This window comes from Telmatherina bonti (genome assembly GCF_933228915.1).
Source record: "Telmatherina bonti genome assembly, chromosome: 7".
Taxonomy (NCBI): domain Eukaryota; kingdom Metazoa; phylum Chordata; class Actinopteri; order Atheriniformes; family Telmatherinidae; genus Telmatherina; species Telmatherina bonti.
Window position 1 is genome coordinate 35,456,456 of NC_136625.1, and position 19,743 is coordinate 35,476,198.

Below are 19,743 nucleotides of genomic sequence, written 5' to 3' on the forward strand. Positions count from 1 at the left end.
TATCAAGGCTGTAAAGTGTTTTCTGTTTGTTTAAAGATGCAGCAGCTTTATCTCCTCTAAACCTTTTACTCTTAATGTTTACTCTCCTTTCTGTCATCTCCTCCATCAAGTCCAGCATTAATAATTACATTTAGCAGGAAACTAAACAGGACTTGTTACAAAAAAAAAAATATATAAAAATAGAATAAAAGATATTACTGATGATTTGTCAATAACAGTAAGTAATTACTCATTTTTAAAGATTAAGTTGCCTTTTTGTTCCTTTAGGTACTCTTATCATAATCTGAAAAACTGCTTTTTCCAGTTCCAGATTAAATACTTTGTGTTTTCTTAGATCTGTTGTGATTTTTCTAACTTATAATGTATGTGTATCTCTTCATGTTTATAGATAAATAAGTTTACATAATATATAAATTTCATGTACAAAATGCTTTGAAAATATAAAGAATACTATATAAATACATTTTAAAATAAGTTCTTAAATCATAATATATATTTCGTCTAAACAATTTTCTTTCTCACAGAGAGAGAGAGAGAGAGAGAATCTTAATTGGGTCAAATTAATATTAATATTGGAGAATTTCTAGTAAAATTTATGGAATTTTCCATTTACTGTGGAAACAGTGGGGGGGCAGCTGGGGAATTAGTGGTTCACTTCTGTTAATAATAATAAATATGTAAGAAATAAATATGTACTTAACTCATGTAACTAAATTAAATATGTAAATGAGTAACTGAGGTAAAAAAAAGAAGTTGCATCTACCTTTTTCCTCATATTTCAGTTTGTTCATACTGTTTTATAAAAATAAAGCCCTGTGAATGTACATTTTGATAATGTACCTTCTGTGCTTTAATGTAAAGAAACGAGGAGTTTTCATTATTTATAGGTTATTGTTTTCCTGGCTTCACAACTTGAGCTTTAACGCAGCTGAGATGCATTTGATAGCGCTGCTGTAGAGAATAAGAAGACCCTCACTCGATGCTCTGCAGGATTTCCACCAGCTGAGTTTTCTGGTCTGGAGCCATGCGAGCAAACACGGTGGCTCGGAGGACGAGCTGCGGCGCCGCCATGTGGACAGAGACAAGAAGGACAGCAACAGTTCAGGCAAAGACCCAGCAGCTCTCTGAGTGATGATGATGTTTTATCGCTGTGAATACGAGCTCGTACCTTCTGGACCAGCTGAGGAAAGTGTTCAGTGATAACAGCAAAGGCTCTGCCGCCCACGGCAAAGTGGTACGCTCCCTCCTCCACGTTTATCTCTGCTGTCTGGAGGAGACATGAGGAGTCAGTCAGACAAGTCTTCCTGCTTGTTTCTGGATTAATACACAGATCAGTTACTGATTAAATCAGACACACAACATTTTCAGATAAGATTGTACAAATAAAAGCACAAATAACAGTGCAGACTGATGCCACCTTTTAAAATAAATAAAAAACTCGAAAGGAAATCTTATGTTATATGGAGGAAAGAAGTTTAAATACCTGCAGACATGAAATGTCATTTACAAAGATGCAAGCATAGATAATAAAGAGAAAAAATAAGAACTGCCTAAGAGATTAATCATCTCTGTGGGTAAATAGTTTGAACAATGAAGAAGAAAAGTTGTGGAGATTCTGATGGCCACACAGCAGATGGACCTGCGAGATGTCCAGATGGACCTGCGAGATGTCCAGATGGACCTGCGAGATGTCCAGATGGACCTGCGAGATGTCCAGATGGACCTGCGAGATGTCCAGATGGACCTGCGAGATGTCCAGATGGACCTGCGAGATGTCCAGATGGACCTGCGAGATGTCCAGATGGACCTGCAGGATGTCCAGATGGACCTGCAGGATGTTCAGATGGACCTGCAGGATGTTCAGATGGACCTGCGAGATGTCCAGATGGACCTGCGAGATGTCCGGATGGACCTGCGAGATGTCCGGATGGACCTGCAGGATGTCCAGATGGACCTGCGAGATGTCCAGATGGACCTGCGAGATGTCCAGATGGACCTGCGAGATGTCCGGATGGACCTGCGAGATGTCCGGATGGACCTGCGAGATGTCCGGATGGACCTGCAGGATGTCCAGATGGACCTGCAGGATGTCCAGATGGACCTGCGAGATGTCCAGATGGACCTGCAGGATGTCCGGATGGACCTGCGAGATGTCCGGATGGACCTGCGAGATGTCCGGATGGACCTGCGAGATGTCCGGATGGACCTGCAGGATGTCCAGATGGACCTGCGAGATGTCCGGATGGACCTGCGAGATGTCCGGATGGACCTGCGAGATGTCCGGATGGACCTGCAGGATGTCCAGATGGACCTGCAGGATGTCCAGATGGACCTGCAGGATGTCCAGATGGACCTGCGAGATGTCCAGATGGACCTGCAGGATGTCCGGATGGACCTGCAGGATGTCCGGATGGACCTGCAGGATGTCCGGATGGACCTGCAGGATGTCCGGATGGACCTGCGAGATGTCTGGAGCCTCGCTCATATCATAAGATTTCCAATTCAGGGTCACGAGAAAGCCGAGTCTATCCCAGCAAGTAGCAGGTCCAGCCCATCGCAGGGCCAACACAAAGACAACCATCCACACACCCTTACTGACAATTTAGAGTAACCACCTAACCTAACATGCATGCTTTGGACGGTGGGAGGAAGCCGGGCTACATGGAGACACAAAAACATACATGGGGAGAACATGCAAACTCCACACTGAAAGGCCATCTTTTACACTGACTCCTCACTGAGACTTGAACCAGTGACCTTGTTGCTGTGAGGTCACAGTGCTTACCACTACGCCACCGTGCAGCCCCAGTGTTTAAACTGTGATGACAGCATACCCTTCAGGTGATCTAAGTTAGTTTCTCAGACAGTTTTGTTGACTAGAATCACAAGGCCTGAACTTCTCCATGTATTAAAAAAAACAGGCGGGAAAAACGGGCTTTTCAGAGTTCATGCTTTATGGGGGATGTTTTGCCGTTTTAAAATAGAATTAAATGTAATAAAGAATAAAAAACAATGGAAACACGGTGAAGTAAAACTGTAAAAGCAAATCCAAACTTCTGTCTGAGCTGAAGAGATCTCAGCCGCTGCAGCGGTGCAGCGCTGCTCAGCGGTGCAGAGACACCTGAACAAATACTGCATGACTTCATGGAAGAATCATCAGAAGAAAGTCCTGCAGAGTCGTGTGAAGCGATCGGACTAAAATACGGTTCGAGGATCATCAGTGCAGATGAGGCGGGCAAAGATCTGTTAGCAAAAATCCTCCAAACGCGAGCTGATAGGCGGCTGTGGCTTTATGAAACATCATCTTTCATTCTGGAAAAGAGCAGAGAAAGATGACGTTCCTTCTCTCACACTTACCTGACCATCTTTGACGGTCTGAGTGGGGTTGTCGGCGTAACGCCAGGTGATGCTCGCAGGGTGCAGATCTCTGGGAGGAGCAGCATCCGCGATGATGACCTTCTCCTGTGGACGGACCATGCCGCAGTCTCGAGCCACAGATATGGCCGTCAGCATGTTGTCGCCTGACAGACGACGCAGAGGGGAGGAGAAGCCGGTGAGAACAGACTGACGCAGAAAGGGAAGAACGTTTATTTTGACCCGACACAGCTACCTGTGACCATCACAGTGCGGATGTTAGCTTGTCGTAAATCACTCAGAGCGCCTGCAGTCTCCAGTTTCATCTTGTTCTGCATGATGATCAAACCAAGGAACTCCATGTTGGTCTCGATCAGATCCCTTAAAGGCAAGGCAGGCGTATCTGGACATCACGTTTCATGTGCAGGACAACTCAAAGTGCTTTACATAAAACATCACAAGCGTCACAGCAGGGGGCAAAGAAATAAAAATAAAAATAAACCAAACAGAAAAATGAAATAGAAACAGAACAAGCAAAAATGATGAAAACATAACAGAATACATAAAGTCACGTACGTACAGTATGATACAGACATCAGCTGTAAAATACATAATCATCGCTGACACAGGAACATATATGAAAAAGAAAAACCCACAATGTTCATTTGAAGCCGTGGATAATAAGAGTTCTAACAACCAGTTTAACAGAAGTAAAGTTTGGATCCGGTTTTCTGGGACTTTCCTTTCTCAGGATGGAACCTGGGAAGTCTCATATGGTCCATCAGATGGGTCCTATTCTACTCACAAAAAGTTAACGATAGTCAACTTTCTGGTGAAATTTTACAGAAAATGTAGAAACGATGATGACGTCTTATTGTCGAACAGGATGATGAAGAAGACCGTTTAGATCAGGGGAGTCCAGCTCCGGTCCTCAGGGACAACAATCCTCGAGGTTTGCCATTTATCTCTGCTTCTAAACACATCAGACTCAAATGAATCAGTCCTTGTGCAGAACTTCATTGGTTGTTGGATCCATTTTACGTTGGTCAGGTGTGTTGAAGCAAGGATACATCAAAAACCTGCAGGACGGCAGCCCTCCAGGATCGACTTTGGACACCCTTTGGTGGTCCAATCATGTTTCAGATACAAAAAGAAGAGGCAGGTGCGCTGCAGGTATCCCTCGAACCACTGGTGCTTATGGAAGGGGTTGTTTGAGCATAAGGAGAGGATTCTGATCCAAAGAGATTGGAAAAAAGATCCAAAAAGGCCTTTTTGCCCATTTTTATTAAAGGCCTTTTAATTCTAACCACTTGTAAAGCCTGGACCTGGATCTTTTTTCTAATCTCTTTGGATCAGAATCCTCTCCTTGTGCTCACGTTGCAGATACTTTTGGTTTTTGTGGTTCAGCCCCTTGTTGAAGGACTGAAAAGTTGTACATGTGCATTTAAAACTTTACAGAGGCTCAAATGAAGTCACCCTAACTTGTGGCAAGTAGTGTATTTCGGAGCAGAACTACTAAGAGCAGAAATATTCTGAAATCCATCAGTATAGAGATCTGAGCACCGGACTGGAAGCAGCATCTGGATTTGCTGTAGTTGTGATGTTGTAGAAAGCTCTAAAAACTCCATGACAGCAGTCAAGAAGACAAGTGAAAATAGACGTTTTTATAAAACCGTGCCGATCCATCAGTCCTTGTGTTCCAGTTATGTTCTTCAGGTGGTAAATGTTCCACTTTAAAATGAGTTAAAATTCAGCTGCAAATCCACAAGGACACAAAGATTTCTGGATTTCTCTGCTGGTTTTAAAGTTTACTGAGTGAAGGTGGATACTAATGTTGGGACACTCATCTTCATTTCCAAACATTTTATTATTTTATCTGTAGTTAGCTGAAGAAAATTCTGATGTTTTTAATTGACTGAGGCCTAAACTGAAACTTTGTCAGGGACCAGACTTCCCCGATGAGAGTAACATAGAGCAGAATATCATCTGCATACTAAGACAGTTTTTCTATGATCTTTGGTAGTTGGAGCATCTAGATTCTGAAGAATAGGAGGCCCAAGATGGAGCCTTGGGGAACTTTATAACAACTTTTTTGAGTAGATTTGTAGTTACTAACTGATACAAAGTAGCCTGTGGTTTTCAGGAACAATCCAGACAAGTCCAGAACTGGAGATTCCCACCCAGTTTTTTTGCTCGGTCCAATAATATGTTCTGGTTAACTCTGCAGTTGTTCGGAGTTTACCTGCTGCACCGTACCTGACACACATAAGACTTTTTACTTCGGAACAAAAGAGCTGAGATGGACCAGCAGCTTGTTGCGTCCAAATTGCTATTTTTACTGGGGGCGTGGATCGCTGCAGTTTTCAGGGTTAATGCCTTAAAGTTTACTGAGTGAAGGTGGATACTAATGTTGGGACACTCATCTGTCAGCTATATTTCATACAGATTCACATTTTAATGAATCCAGAACAATATGTTGTTGGTTTTATTTGGGGATGTAAAATCTCATGAGCTGCTCTTCGGTTTTCTGATACTCTTAAGTCCTGTGAAGCTCTCAGTTAATAACTAAACTGGCCTGTTGCTATGGTTTCCAAAGCACATGTGAGAAACCGTTTTCAGTTTTAATCACTGACAAAAACACATTAAAAGGTGACAAGAAGGCCATGCATTAAAATGAACCAACATTAAAAATCTGCATCAGCGAAAAAGATGTAATTTTTTTTGTTTTTTTACTGCCACACACATTGCGAGTGGTGTTTCATAGCAGACATACCTGCTGAGGCTCTGGACTTTGTGCCATGAGAGTTTGGACTCCAGCTGTCGGTGTGCCAGGGCGATAACCCTGAAGCCCTGCTTGGTGTAGCCCTCTAGAGTTTCTGTAAAACTCTGTGGGACTGAAGGGAAGGAAACAGCCCATCAGGCCGACATTTGGTTAAAAAACAATTTAAAAAAAAACCTGCATGGAAGTGGAGTGGAACAAATAAGTGAAGCAAAATATTGTTAGAGAAATAAAAAGCAAATAAATCATTACAGAGTTTAGTGGAATATAATAAATTTATATTATGAAATATTAGGAATATATTATTTTAAACACTTTTGAAGCTGTGTTAGAGTGTTAAAACTGTTAACTATCTTGGAAAACCCTGAGAACAGTGGAAAGCCTTTTTCACAAGGCTCAGACAGCTTCACAGACCGATGCAGGAAATCATTCCTGCCCACCTCAATAAGACTGTTCAATGCATCATCCCTGTTTCATAGATAACACCACGACTGTTACCATATCTCAGTATATATTACACTGTTACCATGTTACATTCTAGGCTATTACACCTACATTGTGCATTGTTATACGGTCAGGCAAATATTTGAACACCCTGTTATTTTGCAAGTTCTCCCACTTAGAAATCATGGAGGGGTCTGAAATTTTCCATCTTAGATGCATGTCCACTGTGACAAACATAATCTAAAAAAAAAAATCTGGAAATCACATTGTATGATTTTTTTTTTAATGCAAATAAGCTTTTAAACACTTGAGAAAATCTATGTTAATATTTGTTACAGCAGCCTCTGTTTGCAGTTACAAAGGTCAAACGTTTTCTGTGTTATTCCACCAGGTTTGTAAATATTTCATAAATATTTTTAATTTTATACTCGTTTTTTTGTGTTATCATCACAAATGTACACGGAGGCTGCAACAACTACATTTCTCAAGTTGCTATTAATAGAGTTCTTCTATTCTATTCTATTCTATTCCATAGTTACAAAACAAGCAAACAAACACTGGAGATAGCAAAAGGTAGGGGGAAAACGGACTTAATGAAGGAGAGTTGGGCAAAATGTGGCGTTAGATTTACAGACATGAGTTTTGTAAATTGTAACTCCAGTTTTTTAATTTCTCCATGTTTTGTAACATCAACTCCATTTCTAAAAATGTTTTAAAAAAAAAATCACAGATAGAAATCAAATCTACTAGTTTGGTTTAATTCTTTAAGTCTGAAAATATACAGTACCCGTCAAAAGTTTGGACACACTTTCCCATTGGATTTAATGAAAAAGTGTGTCCAAACCTTTGACTGGTATTGTAAGTAAAGCAAGTATTTAGGAAAATGTTCCACAGCTGTGAGGTTGAATTGTAATGTCAGACTTGGAAACTTGCATATTTAATTCGTATTTCTACTTGCAACACATGGAGATGCAGCTACATGCTGTTTTTACCTGGATCATCTGATTCCTCCAGGATTCAGGTAATCATCAGACACTTGGCGTGCATGTTAACAGGATCATCTTCTGGTTTGCAAGGTTTGAAATCTTCACACAGACTGTGGTTTGTTTTTTTACTTTTTTGTTGTTGTTTTTTTTTTGTAGCATTTTGCTTTTTTTTTTTTTTTTTTTTTTTACTTTTTTCTGTCCCCTTTTCAAATAATATTAAATCACCATTCTCTGACTTTCCATCTTGGTCTGAAGGTCAGTTGTGGGAGGAATTCCTGAGCTCTAATTTGCACCAGAAGTTTGGATGGTGAATTCCTCCCCTCAGAGCTCCTCGAACCGTTAAATCTGCTTGTGTTGGACTGGACTGATTATCTCTCAAGGTGCTTCTGACCAGAGTTCATGTAACCCCCGTCTTTCTACATCTCCTTAAGATTGTAAAATCAATCTGAATGCCTTGAATTTTTGGAGTTGCTGACATTAGTTTCCATATCTTTTAATTGTTATGCCTGAAGCACCAGATTCTGTTCTTACTTCACTTGACAGGATCATTTCTTTCTGCTGTGCTGCTACAAGATAACATTCAGACATGAGTTTAGTTTTTAAAATTGTCTGCTTTTTTTGTTTTTCCTGTGTTTATTGGAGTTGTATGTGATGAATACATTTAGTGTACAATGTATAAATTAATATATTATATTTATATAAAATGGCACCTTCAGAAGATGCCCTTTTTCTAACTGATCTGATTGTTAAATTTGCATTTTTGTAACTTGTACTAGATCAGCAGAACTGGACAGTTATGATGACCACACAATGGTGCTTTAAAATATTCTAAATGTTTCATCAGGTTTCATCGGAAACCAAGGACCAATCTGTAACTTTGTTATACCAATTGTTTTAACGATTGTTCTCTTTTTTCTCTTTATATTTAGTTTAATTTACTTGTTAATGTTTTTTGTAATAAAAGATGAGATTGAGAAAAAAAACCAACATCTCTTCCTCATACAGGTTAACGTTTCCAGCCCTCAGCTATCACAGCTTTTCCAAACATGGCATATCACTATGATCAATGTCCTGTTACGTCTTCCAAAAGTACACATTTATCATTTACCTCACTGGTGATTATACTTATTGATTGGCTGTAAATTATTAAAGAGATTAATGACATAGAAAGAGACGAGGCTCTCATCCTTATCACCTACACAAGTTTCATCAAACCTCTTTCAAGTTTCCAAAACAGACTAAATACGATTCAATTTTCTTTTTGACTGATAATCCTCGGTTGATAACACACATTCCCTACAGTTCTTCCTGGTCCCACTTACACACTGTTTAAGGAGTTTGTGGAATTCAGGAATGTTTGTGTGTGTAGGATTTATCCATAAAACAGACACAAAAACTTCCATCTGATTTCTGACATGTTTCTGTCGTCTCATGTTAACACTTTTGTTCAAATACCATATATCTTAAAAAAAAACAAAAACAAGTTTTGTTATTTTTTAAGTACCCAGACACTTTCATTATTATTAAGTTATTTATTAATCGTGCCATCAGATTGTGGTTTTCCACTTTATTTGCCTTTTTTTATGCCAGAATCACTCACAGCAACATGCAGCTACAAAAGGGAACCAATCTTTCATGACCATTCAGATGGATTTCCAGAGAATGACGAGCGTATTTGGACATTTTAGGCAACCTTTCATGGACGTTTGCTATTGTTTAGTGTGTTGCACAACAGTCTGACCTGTTCCCATACATGTGCAGGTTCTCTCCACTGCTTCCCAGCTCCATTGGGAGCTGGGAAGCAGTGTGGGAAGATGACAGCTGTCTATCTGCTGCACGCTCCCATGAGTCGTGGATGCAATAAGTCAACTTTGAGGGCGCTCTGTCTTCCAGGTTTTAGATGTTTCCCTACTCCAACACACTTATTCACATCAAATTGATCCAACAGCTTGTTGTCAACTTATGTACAATGACCTATTAATTAAATCAGGTGTGTTGAATCAGGGAAACATTTAAAACCTGCAGTACAGCAGCGTTGCCCATCCATGCAATACAGTTTTTGATTTTATTCGTTCATTTAATTCAATAGATAAAAACATATTTTAAAATCTGAACATATTTTCAAGTTTAAAGGGTGCTATGATGGTATTTGGAGTTTTCTGAGCTTTCTACAGTGTTACAGTGTTGAATCCTCATCAGACATGTGAACGGCACTGTTTTTTATCACCTAAACGCATGTTTGAGTTTGAGTTTGAGTTCCAGCACTCTCTGTTCGGTTTCCATGTCGACGAAAAATGCGTCATTTTAGAGTTTTTTCTACGTGGAAATCCTTGTGACGTCCTGGAGGATAAGGTTCGGTGATTGGTTACCTTCTACTGGTTAACAAGGGCATGTACAAATACATCAGGCGGGTGGAAAACGTGGGATAAAGTTATTTCCAACGATGGCTGGTGAGTTTACCAAAGAGAGACATCCTGCTGCATTCGTTGCTGTGGGTTGCTGTTTTCCACTTCGTTTTCAGGCTCTGATTCAGGTTCCAACATGTAGGGCTGTATGCTATGTGTTGACATTGTATTTTGTTTTTTTTTATTGAGTTCATATGAGCCTAATCCTTCTGTTTATGAGACGTTACAATGACGGTGAAAGCAGGTGCGGTGCGCGCTCCCGATGTAGTGCAGTGGCGGGAGGCGGGGCTTAATGTGGAAGAGTCTCAATCCACTCGTTTTGCCCGCAGGCTGATCTGACAGCCTACGGAGAGGGTCGGTCTGAAGTAAATAAAGCTATTTGTGACAATAACTCATATATGTTGTATATATATACATATATATATATATACATATATACATTATATATATATATATACACACACACATATATATATATATATATATATATATATATATATATATATATATATATATATATATATATATATATATATATATATATATATACACACACACATATACATATATATATATATATATATATATATATATATATATATATATATATATATATATATATATATATCTCATCATATTGCCCAGTCCTATAGTCTGGTGTTACTTTTACATCCATATTTTCACGAGAGCTCTGTAAAAAGTCTAAAACTAGTAAATCTATGTCAGATATCAAGTTCCCATCCGTACATATTCAACAGTGTTAGTACTTTCTATGCCTGCAAGGCGAGGACCTGCCCTTTGTGCATCCGGAGGGAGGGGCCAAGGCTTTTTTTTTTTTTTTAATTACGTAGTGAAACTGAGGAGAACCAAGTTTACATCTACCTCTTGAAAAACAAAACCTGGTTTTACCTTGTGGAGGATGTTTGAGTCATTTTTTTTTTAATAGAAACTGAAAATAAAAATACTAATTTTAACAAGAGTATAGATGGTTTACATCCAAATTAAGTAATAATTTCGCGCTGACGTTGCGGTAAAGTATTGTCATTTCCTGTTTCCCTAGCGTGTGTCACTGCGGATTGCTACGAGCCGTTGGCTCCTTTAACTTCTTTCTAACTTCTATCTACTGTTAACCAACCACTCACTTTAGCGCACAATATCTTCCCAAACCACTGTTCTATATATTGCATTTATTTTTGGGATCTTTGGCTTTCTGTTTACTGACTTAAACAGCTCAAGCACTCGGTTTTAGCATGGCTGCTAGCTCTCTTCCCACACCCCGGTCCCCTGCCTTTTCTTGCTCGGTGTGTCTGATGTTTAGCTACTCCTCCGCCTCCTTTAGTGATAACGGTAGGTGTAGCAGCTTGGCAGCCTTGGAGGCGAGGCTCTGTGAGTTAGAAGCCCAGCTCCGCACTCAGTTAGGGAAGCAGTTAGTCAGCAAGCCCCCATTAGCCAGTGCGGAGCTACCAGCCAGGGCAGCCATCCCGAGCCGTCCCTCAGCAGTTCCCGCGCAGCCGGGAGCCGAGGCGGGCTGGACGACGGTCAGGCGGAAGCGTAGCCCCAAACCAAAACCCACTGGCCACCACCGACCTGTTCACGTTTCTAACAGATTTTCCCTGCTCGGCGACACACCCGCTGAGGCAGAAACCCTGATTATAGGTAGTTCCATAGTCAGAAACGTGGCTCTAGAGACACCGGGGACCATAGTCAAATGCATTCCTGGGGCCAGAGCGGGCGACGTCGAATCGTATTTGAAACTGCTGGCTAAGGCTAAACGTAAATACCGTAAGATTGTAATTCACGTCGACGGTAACGACACCCGGTTACGCCAATCGGAGGTCACTAAAATTAATGTTGCTTCGGTGTGTAACTTTGCCAAGAGCATGTCGGACTCCGTAGTTTTCTCTGGTCCCTTGCCAAATTTAATCAGCGATGACATGTTTAGCCGCATGTCATCCTTCAACCGCTGGTTGTCTAGGTGGTGTCCCGATAACAACGTGGGTTTTATAGATAATTGGAGCGCTTTTTGGGGAAAGCCTGGTCTTATTAGGAGAGATGGCATCCATCCCACGTTGGATGGAGCCGCTCTCTTATCTAGCAATATGGACTCTTTTATTAGTCAGCTAAATTGACAACTCAGGGTTGGGACCAGGAGGCAGAATTGTAGTCCTACACACTTTTCTGCAGCTTCCCACCTGCCGCCGCCCACCCAAAACCCCATTCCGACCTTATACAACTTCCCAGCAGTAAGAATTAAACAACACAAAAACACTTCTGGGGTTAATCGTGAAAACCTCATAAAAATAAAAACAATGGATCTAATAAAATCTGAAAATAAGACAATAAAGTGTGGCCTACTGAATATTAGATCCCTCCCAAATAAGTCTTTATTAGTCAATGACTTGATAGGTGATCACCACATTGATTTATTCTGTCTTACGGAAACCTGGTTACAGCAAGAGGATTATGTTAGTATTAATGAAGCTACGCCAGCTAACTATTTAAACTTTCACATTCCTAGAACTACAGGCAGAGGAGGAGGTGTTGCAGCTAGTTTTCAGTCAGAATTTTTAATTAATCCTAAGCACAAAACTAACTATAAATCCTTTGAATTCCTGACATTAAATTTATCTAATCCAAAATGGAATTCAGAGAAACCGCTCCTTTTAGCATTAGTGTATCGCCCACCTGGACCTTACTCCGAGTTTCTGACCGAATTCTCTGATCTCTTGTCTGAGTTAATGCTGACTACTGATAAGGTCATTGTACTAGGTGATTTTAATATTCATGTTGACGTTGAAAATGATAGTTTAAACATTTCCTTTAGCTCTATTCTAAACTCAATTGGGTTTTCACAAAATGTCAATGGAGCCACTCACTCTCATGGTCACACTCTTGATCTTGTTCTAACATATGGTATTGAGACTGATAAGCTCAAAGTATTTCCTCAAAACCCTGTCTTGTCCGATCACTTCTTGTTAACCTTTGAATTCACTTTATTTGATTACTCACTGACCAAAAATAAATTCTACTATAGTAGATGTTTATCAGACAATAATATTACAAAATTTAAACAATCAATTGAATCAATTTTTTCACATCTACCATGTGTTAGCATGACTGAGAGTCCCCCTTTAAGCCTTACTTCTGCTCAGATTGATCAACATGCTGATACTATAACAGCTTCAATGCGTACAACCTTGGATAATGTTGCTCCCCTAAAGAAGAAGAAATTAGGTAAGATTATGAAGGCTCCCTGGTTTAATTCCCAGCTTCGAGCTCTAAAACAGGCATCAAGGCGTTTGGAAAACAGATGGCGTTCATCAGGACTAGAGGAGTCTCACTTAACCTGGAAAGAAAGTTTAATCGTATACAAAAAAGCCTTACGTACAGCAAGAACAGCTTATTATTCATCATTGATAGAGGAAAACAAAAACAACCCTCGGTTTCTTTTCAGCACTGTAGCCAGGCTTACTAGGAGCCGGAGCGCTGTGGAGCCATGTATTCCTTTCTCACTTAGCTGTGATGATTTCATGTATTTTTTCAGGAATAAAATTGACACTATTAGAGATCAAATTCACAATACTCTTCCTTCTACCTATAATGTTGAGCCTGTTGTGGTCTCCGAAGCATCCTTAGAACCAGGATCTGACTTGTGTCTAAATAGTTTCTGTCCTGTCCAACCCTCTGAATTAACTAAAATAATAGCTTCATCTAAACCATCCACCTGTATCTTAGACCCTCTCCCAACGAGCCTCTTTAAGGACATTTTCCCTTTAATTAATACATCACTACTAAATCTTATCAATATGTCTTTAGTGACAGGATATGTACCACAATCATTTAAAACTGCTGTAATCAAGCCTTTACTTAAAAAGCAATCTCTGGATCCAGAGGTGATAGCAAATTATAGACCCATATCTAACCTCCCGTTTATGTCCAAAATTCTGGAGAAAATAGTTTCAGCTCAGCTACATGCCCACCTAAGCAGAAATAATTTATTTAAAGAGTTTCAGTCAGGATTTAGAGCTCATCATAGTACTGAGACAGCATTGGTGAAAGTTACTAATGACCTTCTTATGGCCTCAGACAAAGGACTTGTGTCCGTACTTATCTTGCTTGATCTTAGTGCTGCATTTGATACAGTCGATCATAACATTCTGTTACAAAGACTAGAACAGGTGATTGGAATTACAGGTACAGCGTTAAGCTGGTTTAAATCATATTTATCTGACAGACTTCAGTTTGTTCATGTAAATGACAAGTCCTCCTCCCAAACTACAGTAAGTCATGGAGTTCCTCAAGGTTCTGTACTTGGACCAATACTCTTCACGCTATATATGCTCCCTTTAGGCAAAATTATTAGACAGCATGGAATAAACTTTAATTGTTATGCAGATGATACTCAACTATACTTATCCTTTAAACCAGATGAAACAAATCAGCCCAATAGGCTACAAAATTGTCTCATAGACATAAAGACTTGGATGTCTAGAAATTTTCTCCTCTTAAACTCAGATAAGACTGAAGTAATTCTCGTTGGATCTGAAAAACTCAGAGCTAAATTTTCCGGTTTTGTAATGAACCTGGATGGCATTACTTTAGCTTCCAATGCTACAGTGAGAAACCTTGGAGTAATATTTGACCCTGACCTGTCCTTTGGCCCACATATTAAGCAGGTTACTAAAACAGCCTTCTTTCATTTACGTAATATAGCCAAAATTAGGGACATTCTGTCTCGGAGTGATGCAGAAAAACTGGTTCACGCTTTTGTTACTTCGAGACTAGATTACTGTAACTCTCTATTACTGGGCTGTCCTAAATATGCCCTGAAAAGCCTTCAGCTGATCCAGAATTCTGCAGCCAGAGTCCTGACCAGAACCAGCATGAGAGATCATATTTCTCCAGTTTTAGCCTCTCTTCATTGGCTGCCTGTTGAATCTAGAATAGAATTTAAAATCCTTCTCCTTACATATAAAGCCCTCCACAACCATGCACCACTATATATCAAAGACCTCATTGTTCCTTATATACCAAGTAGAGTACTTCGTTCGCAGACTGCAGGCTTACTTGTGGTTCCTAGAGTCTCAAAGAGCCAAGCAGGAGGCAGAGCCTTTGGTTATCAGGCCCCTCTCTTATGGAATAAGCTCCCAGTTAGTGTTGGGGAAGCAGACACCCTCCCCACCTTTAAGACTAGGCTGAAGACTTATCTTTTTGATAAGTCCTATAGCTAGGGATGGTTAGCATCCCTTAGTTATGCTGCTATAGGTTTAGACTGCTGAGGGACATTTCCTGATACACTGAGCTTCTTTCTTTTTCTCTTTATCTCTTTCTTTTACCCCCCCCCCCCCATAACAGTGTTGCATCATTAACATGTATGTCTCCTGTCTCAGCAGGTCTCCCTGGCCGGGAGTAGCAGTTCCTGTTGTCTGTTGTCTCTCTGTCCTCTTCCCCCCACACAGCAGAGGCAGATGGCTGCCTGTCCTGAGCCGGGTTCTGCCGGAGGTTTCCTTCCTGTTAAAAGGGAGTTTTTTCCTTCCCACTGTTGCCAGTGTGCTTGCTCAGGATGGGAGATTGAGTTGGACTCAACTCAATCTGTTGGTTTCCTTATATAGGCTGTTATGAATTGGCCTTCATTATGTTTTCCGCTCTGTCTGTAAAGCGTCTTGAGATGGCATTGCCGTGATTTGACGCTATATAAATAAAGTTGAATTGAATTGAATTGAATTTTGTTTACAGCTCTAGTGCACTCTGCCTTTATTTAATGCACAGCAGGTAGGTCATTTTAGTTTACAAAGAGAATGTAAAAAGGCCATTTATGCTCGATGCAGAAGACAATTATCTGAGGATGATCGCTGATCCACCAGCTTTTTATGGGCTGTATAAATGAAGCGCTGTGATGGAAATGACAGCTCTCTGTCATTGTACACTTATAGTCTAACCCAACTCTCACTGTGTTGGACTTGAAACTTAAGGTGAGGAGTTTTGTGAATGGGTGCGGTGCACATTTGTACCTTTGATCAGTAGATTGGTCATCAGAGAGCTGTAAATGTTATTCTCACATCAGCAAGATTAGAGGGAGAGTGTGTGGAATATTTACTGTGGGGTTGGCCTAGGTGTTTTTTTTTTAACATTAGCATTATCCATTTAAACTGATATTTATAAATTATGGTAGGTAAAATTATATTTGTGTGATTTTTGATAACACATGATTATGAACAGTTAGTTAATGAGTTTTCTTTGTTTGTTTGAAGGTTTTTCACCTGACCACTGACACAAGGCAAAGGGATGTTTCCAATGTTTGACCTGCTTCAACTTGAATAAAAGGAAAAGAGAAAGAAAAATGAAGAGAAATAATTGGTCATTTGACTGGAATCCAGTTAAAAAAAAATGGATGTCACTCTCCCTTTCAAGTTGGGAAAAATTGCAAGGCAAGAAAACAACTTGACAGGGGGTCCTGGAGTAAAATGGGTTGAGAACTGCTGCTGTAGAGGGAACATCTAAAGATGCTGGATGTCTGCGTGTTTGTCTAACCTGTGTGGAGTTTGCAGAGGCTTGCCACCACCTCCGGGGCTCCCTTCAGAAAGGCGTCCATGTGCTTTTCCCCCAACCTCCTGACCACCACGCTCATCCTTTGCAGCGCTGAAGAGAAGGGGAACTGACGAACAATTCCTATCTCAGAGGACTAGAAGGAGGGAAACGTTTAGTTTTTCTCCTGGATAAAACTTTACCTGCAGAGCACCACCGGCTATCAAGAACCTCCATTGTAACTTTGAAATGCTGAAGTTTTTAAGAGGAATAAAGAGGATGGGGAGGACTTACTGATAATTCTGACAGCTCCTGAAAAAAAGAATAAAAGATATAATTCTAAAGTTATGCAGTTCTTATAGTCATTCTTAACTAAACCAAATAAACAACACAAAACAGACAAGAAGAGCTGTGGTACCATGTTCTGCTCAGGCGGGTTGTTCCGACTGGCTTCAGGAATGAAGTGCTTTGGGGGACGAACCACTGTGGGCATCAGTGGATTGTGGAGTGCCGTCTCTTCCTCTGTGGGCTCTTCTAACATCTAAATGAGACCAAGATCATCCAGCAGCTCACTAAGGTATGACCAAATTAATTTTTAAAACAGTATTTAACCTAAACACTGAATGTTTTTTCTGACCCAGCCTGTAGCAGCGAACATCTTGAGGTCTAAAGGGTCTCCGGAGAGTTCTCCTTCTATTTTGGTCAACGAGTGGCAGGTGGCCATGCAGGCCACGAACATGGTGTTCACCAGACTTTCTTCAGATGCTTCAGACTCTGGTGGAGCAAAGCTGGACGAAGAGGAAAGATCAGGCAGTGCCTTATCATTCAGGTGTAGTATGAAGCGGTGGTCAACCTCATTCATTATATACACCATGTGTGAAGCAGAGAATATCTGCAGTTTTTCACAACAGCAACTTTGTCGTATTTCAGCTTGTAAAGGGTTAAGAGAAATAAAAGAGATCACGCTGTGTACTGAGAAAATCAGCCCATCCTGTACTTTTACCAAAACCATTTTGGCACATTTGCAACATGAAAAATTGCAGGAAAAGTTTAATGTGATGCAAAAAAACACTAAAAAAAGGATGTTGAAAATGAGAATCCTGAAATTACCATGAAGTAAAGTCAAATTTATTTGAAGAGCACATTTAAAAGAAACAAATGTAAACCATAAAAAAAAAACAGTATAATCTTCCAGTAAGACAAGAGTAGAGTATTTAGACCTGATTTGTTCAACAGTAAAGGCAGATGTGATATAAAAAGAAATCAAAAACTCATAAAGAGACCAGGTTTGGTTCTATGTAGAAGTCTTAAACCAGACTTAAGTGTTTCATACACACTGATTTACTATAACATATGTAGCTTATGTAGCTTGATAAACATAGAAAGTTTCACTAATTTTAGACAAAAGGCTGAAATTGTAGCTTTTGGTTCTCAGTTTCCAAAAAAAGCATTATCTATGTGTTGTTTTGTTTAGAACTTTACTAAAAAGACGTGAAGTGGACTACAAAGTTTTCAGTGATCATTTAGTTCAGTGTTTGTGAAAACACTGAAGTTGTTTGGGGTTCTTCTGTTTGCTGATGATACGTTGTAGCTAAATTAAAGCCAATGAGATGTTAAAAGCTGCAGCTACATTCTTTTATTAGTCATTAAGATTAGGGTTTCTAAGCTGAGTTTACCTCATTTTAACCCTGTTTTTGCTTCACTTATTAGGATGTCCAAGTAAACTTACTGATGAAGATATTGGCTTGAGACGCACAGACTTGTACTTCACTAATATTCCAACTTCTTTGAAAATAACTTCCAGACATTTTCCTCCCAGTAAGTGGTATGGTTTTGTGTAGTTTGACTATTGTTCTTATTTTGTTCCATTTCCACTCAAAATAACCAGAAGGTACCTCTGTATTCTGCAACAGTAACTGTTGACATTGCGCTATAGCAAGCTAGCATGCTAAAAGAAAGGCTAGCTTAAACTTGAAGAGATGAATGAACGGAAACCAAAAAGCACTCAGTTGAGCCACTCAGATACTGAGAAGTTTGGTGTAACCAAGCAAAGGGCTTTTTTAGTTATTTTGTTAACTGTATCTGTAGCCTGACAAAACTCTCCAAAAAAATTTCCATATAGCGTTAGCCACATTAGAGCTAACCAACTGGTACATTATGTTATTATACGATGCTTCCTCATATGTGGAATCTTCCAGAGAACCTAAGAGCTGCAAAAACTGTTGATGTTTTTAGCACGCTTCCAAGTCATGTACTCAGCCTTTTATGAATTTAACATGAGCTTCCAGGGATTTTTAATCGCAAAACTGAGCGTCAGTGTAGCCACTCACACCACAGACCAAATGAACAAAAATGTTAAGAAAGGTCTAAGGAGATAAAACACAGTGGTCCCGGGTCCACTCGTTAGTCTACATTTCAGACAAGTCATTGTCTTCCCAGTATGTCTCCTAACTTTAGGAAGAAGTTTGTCTCTGTAACCTACAGTGTTTTTCATTTCAAGCGTTCAACATTTTTGTTGTTAAAATTTAATATCTGGCGTAATCAAGTCTTATAATACATCGTTGATCATGTAGCTCACCGTGGCCTCAGAAAATAGCTGCAGTATACTTTTATGTTCCAGAATGCATTGCGTTGTGACGTCCAATGCCAAGCTCTATGACCTTGACAGAGTTAAACAACCGGCCATGCTTTTTGCACCAAACATAAAGAGCAAGGGGCACCATAAAAACAACTTTAAGTCTGCATCTAAAGCATGAAAAGAAGGGCAACATCTTGCATCTACCCTGCTAAACACTAAATCTTTCGGTTTGTTTGACCACAACTTCATTGGCCAGAAGTACAATAGATTGCAAAGAAAAAAATTTAATTTGGTAATTGAATAAAAGCATTTAAAACAAGAAAGACTTTTTGGTTTCGAATGAACACATTTCTTTTCATAAAGTGTCAACCAAAGACAAGTCAGACTTTTCATACCAATCACATAATGTTGACTAAAACGTCTCTGCTTTTGGATCATCCAGGTAATAAACTAGGATATTTTACAACACTGGGGAAAAGTTAAAATGCTTTATCTTTTAAGACCTAAACACCCTAATTCACAAAGCCTACAACATCTGCAGCTCTTGTTCTGGTCATTAATTTAAGGACACAAATCCTGAGGAAAACAAGAAGTAATGTGCAAAGAGACGTCTTCTCCTACCTGCCATTTCCAGCTCTCTGAATACCCCAAAGGTCCAAACCGTCCTCAGTC

At 39.8% G+C, this 19,743-nt stretch overlaps 1 protein-coding gene across 1 annotated transcript in view; it reads right to left on the reverse strand.

Moving 5' to 3' along the window:
• Positions 1 to 19,743, reverse strand: part of LOC306758751 (polyamine-transporting ATPase 13A3-like) — a gene marked incomplete at its 5' end in the record, with an annotated part of 42,417 nt that overhangs the window by 11,619 nt on the left and 11,055 nt on the right. The window contains 10 exons of the mRNA XM_079244131.1: positions 977 to 1,056; positions 1,169 to 1,267; positions 3,358 to 3,521; positions 3,611 to 3,735; positions 6,128 to 6,248; positions 16,500 to 16,650; positions 16,788 to 16,805; positions 16,912 to 17,034; positions 17,131 to 17,281; positions 19,693 to 19,743. The exon at positions 19,693 to 19,743 is cut by the window's right edge and continues 11 nt beyond it. Of these exons, the coding sequence (XP_079100257.1) occupies positions 977 to 1,056; positions 1,169 to 1,267; positions 3,358 to 3,521; positions 3,611 to 3,735; positions 6,128 to 6,248; positions 16,500 to 16,650; positions 16,788 to 16,805; positions 16,912 to 17,034; positions 17,131 to 17,281; positions 19,693 to 19,743 (1,083 nt within the window). The remainder of the gene's footprint in view (positions 1 to 976; positions 1,057 to 1,168; positions 1,268 to 3,357; positions 3,522 to 3,610; positions 3,736 to 6,127; positions 6,249 to 16,499; positions 16,651 to 16,787; positions 16,806 to 16,911; positions 17,035 to 17,130; positions 17,282 to 19,692) is intronic.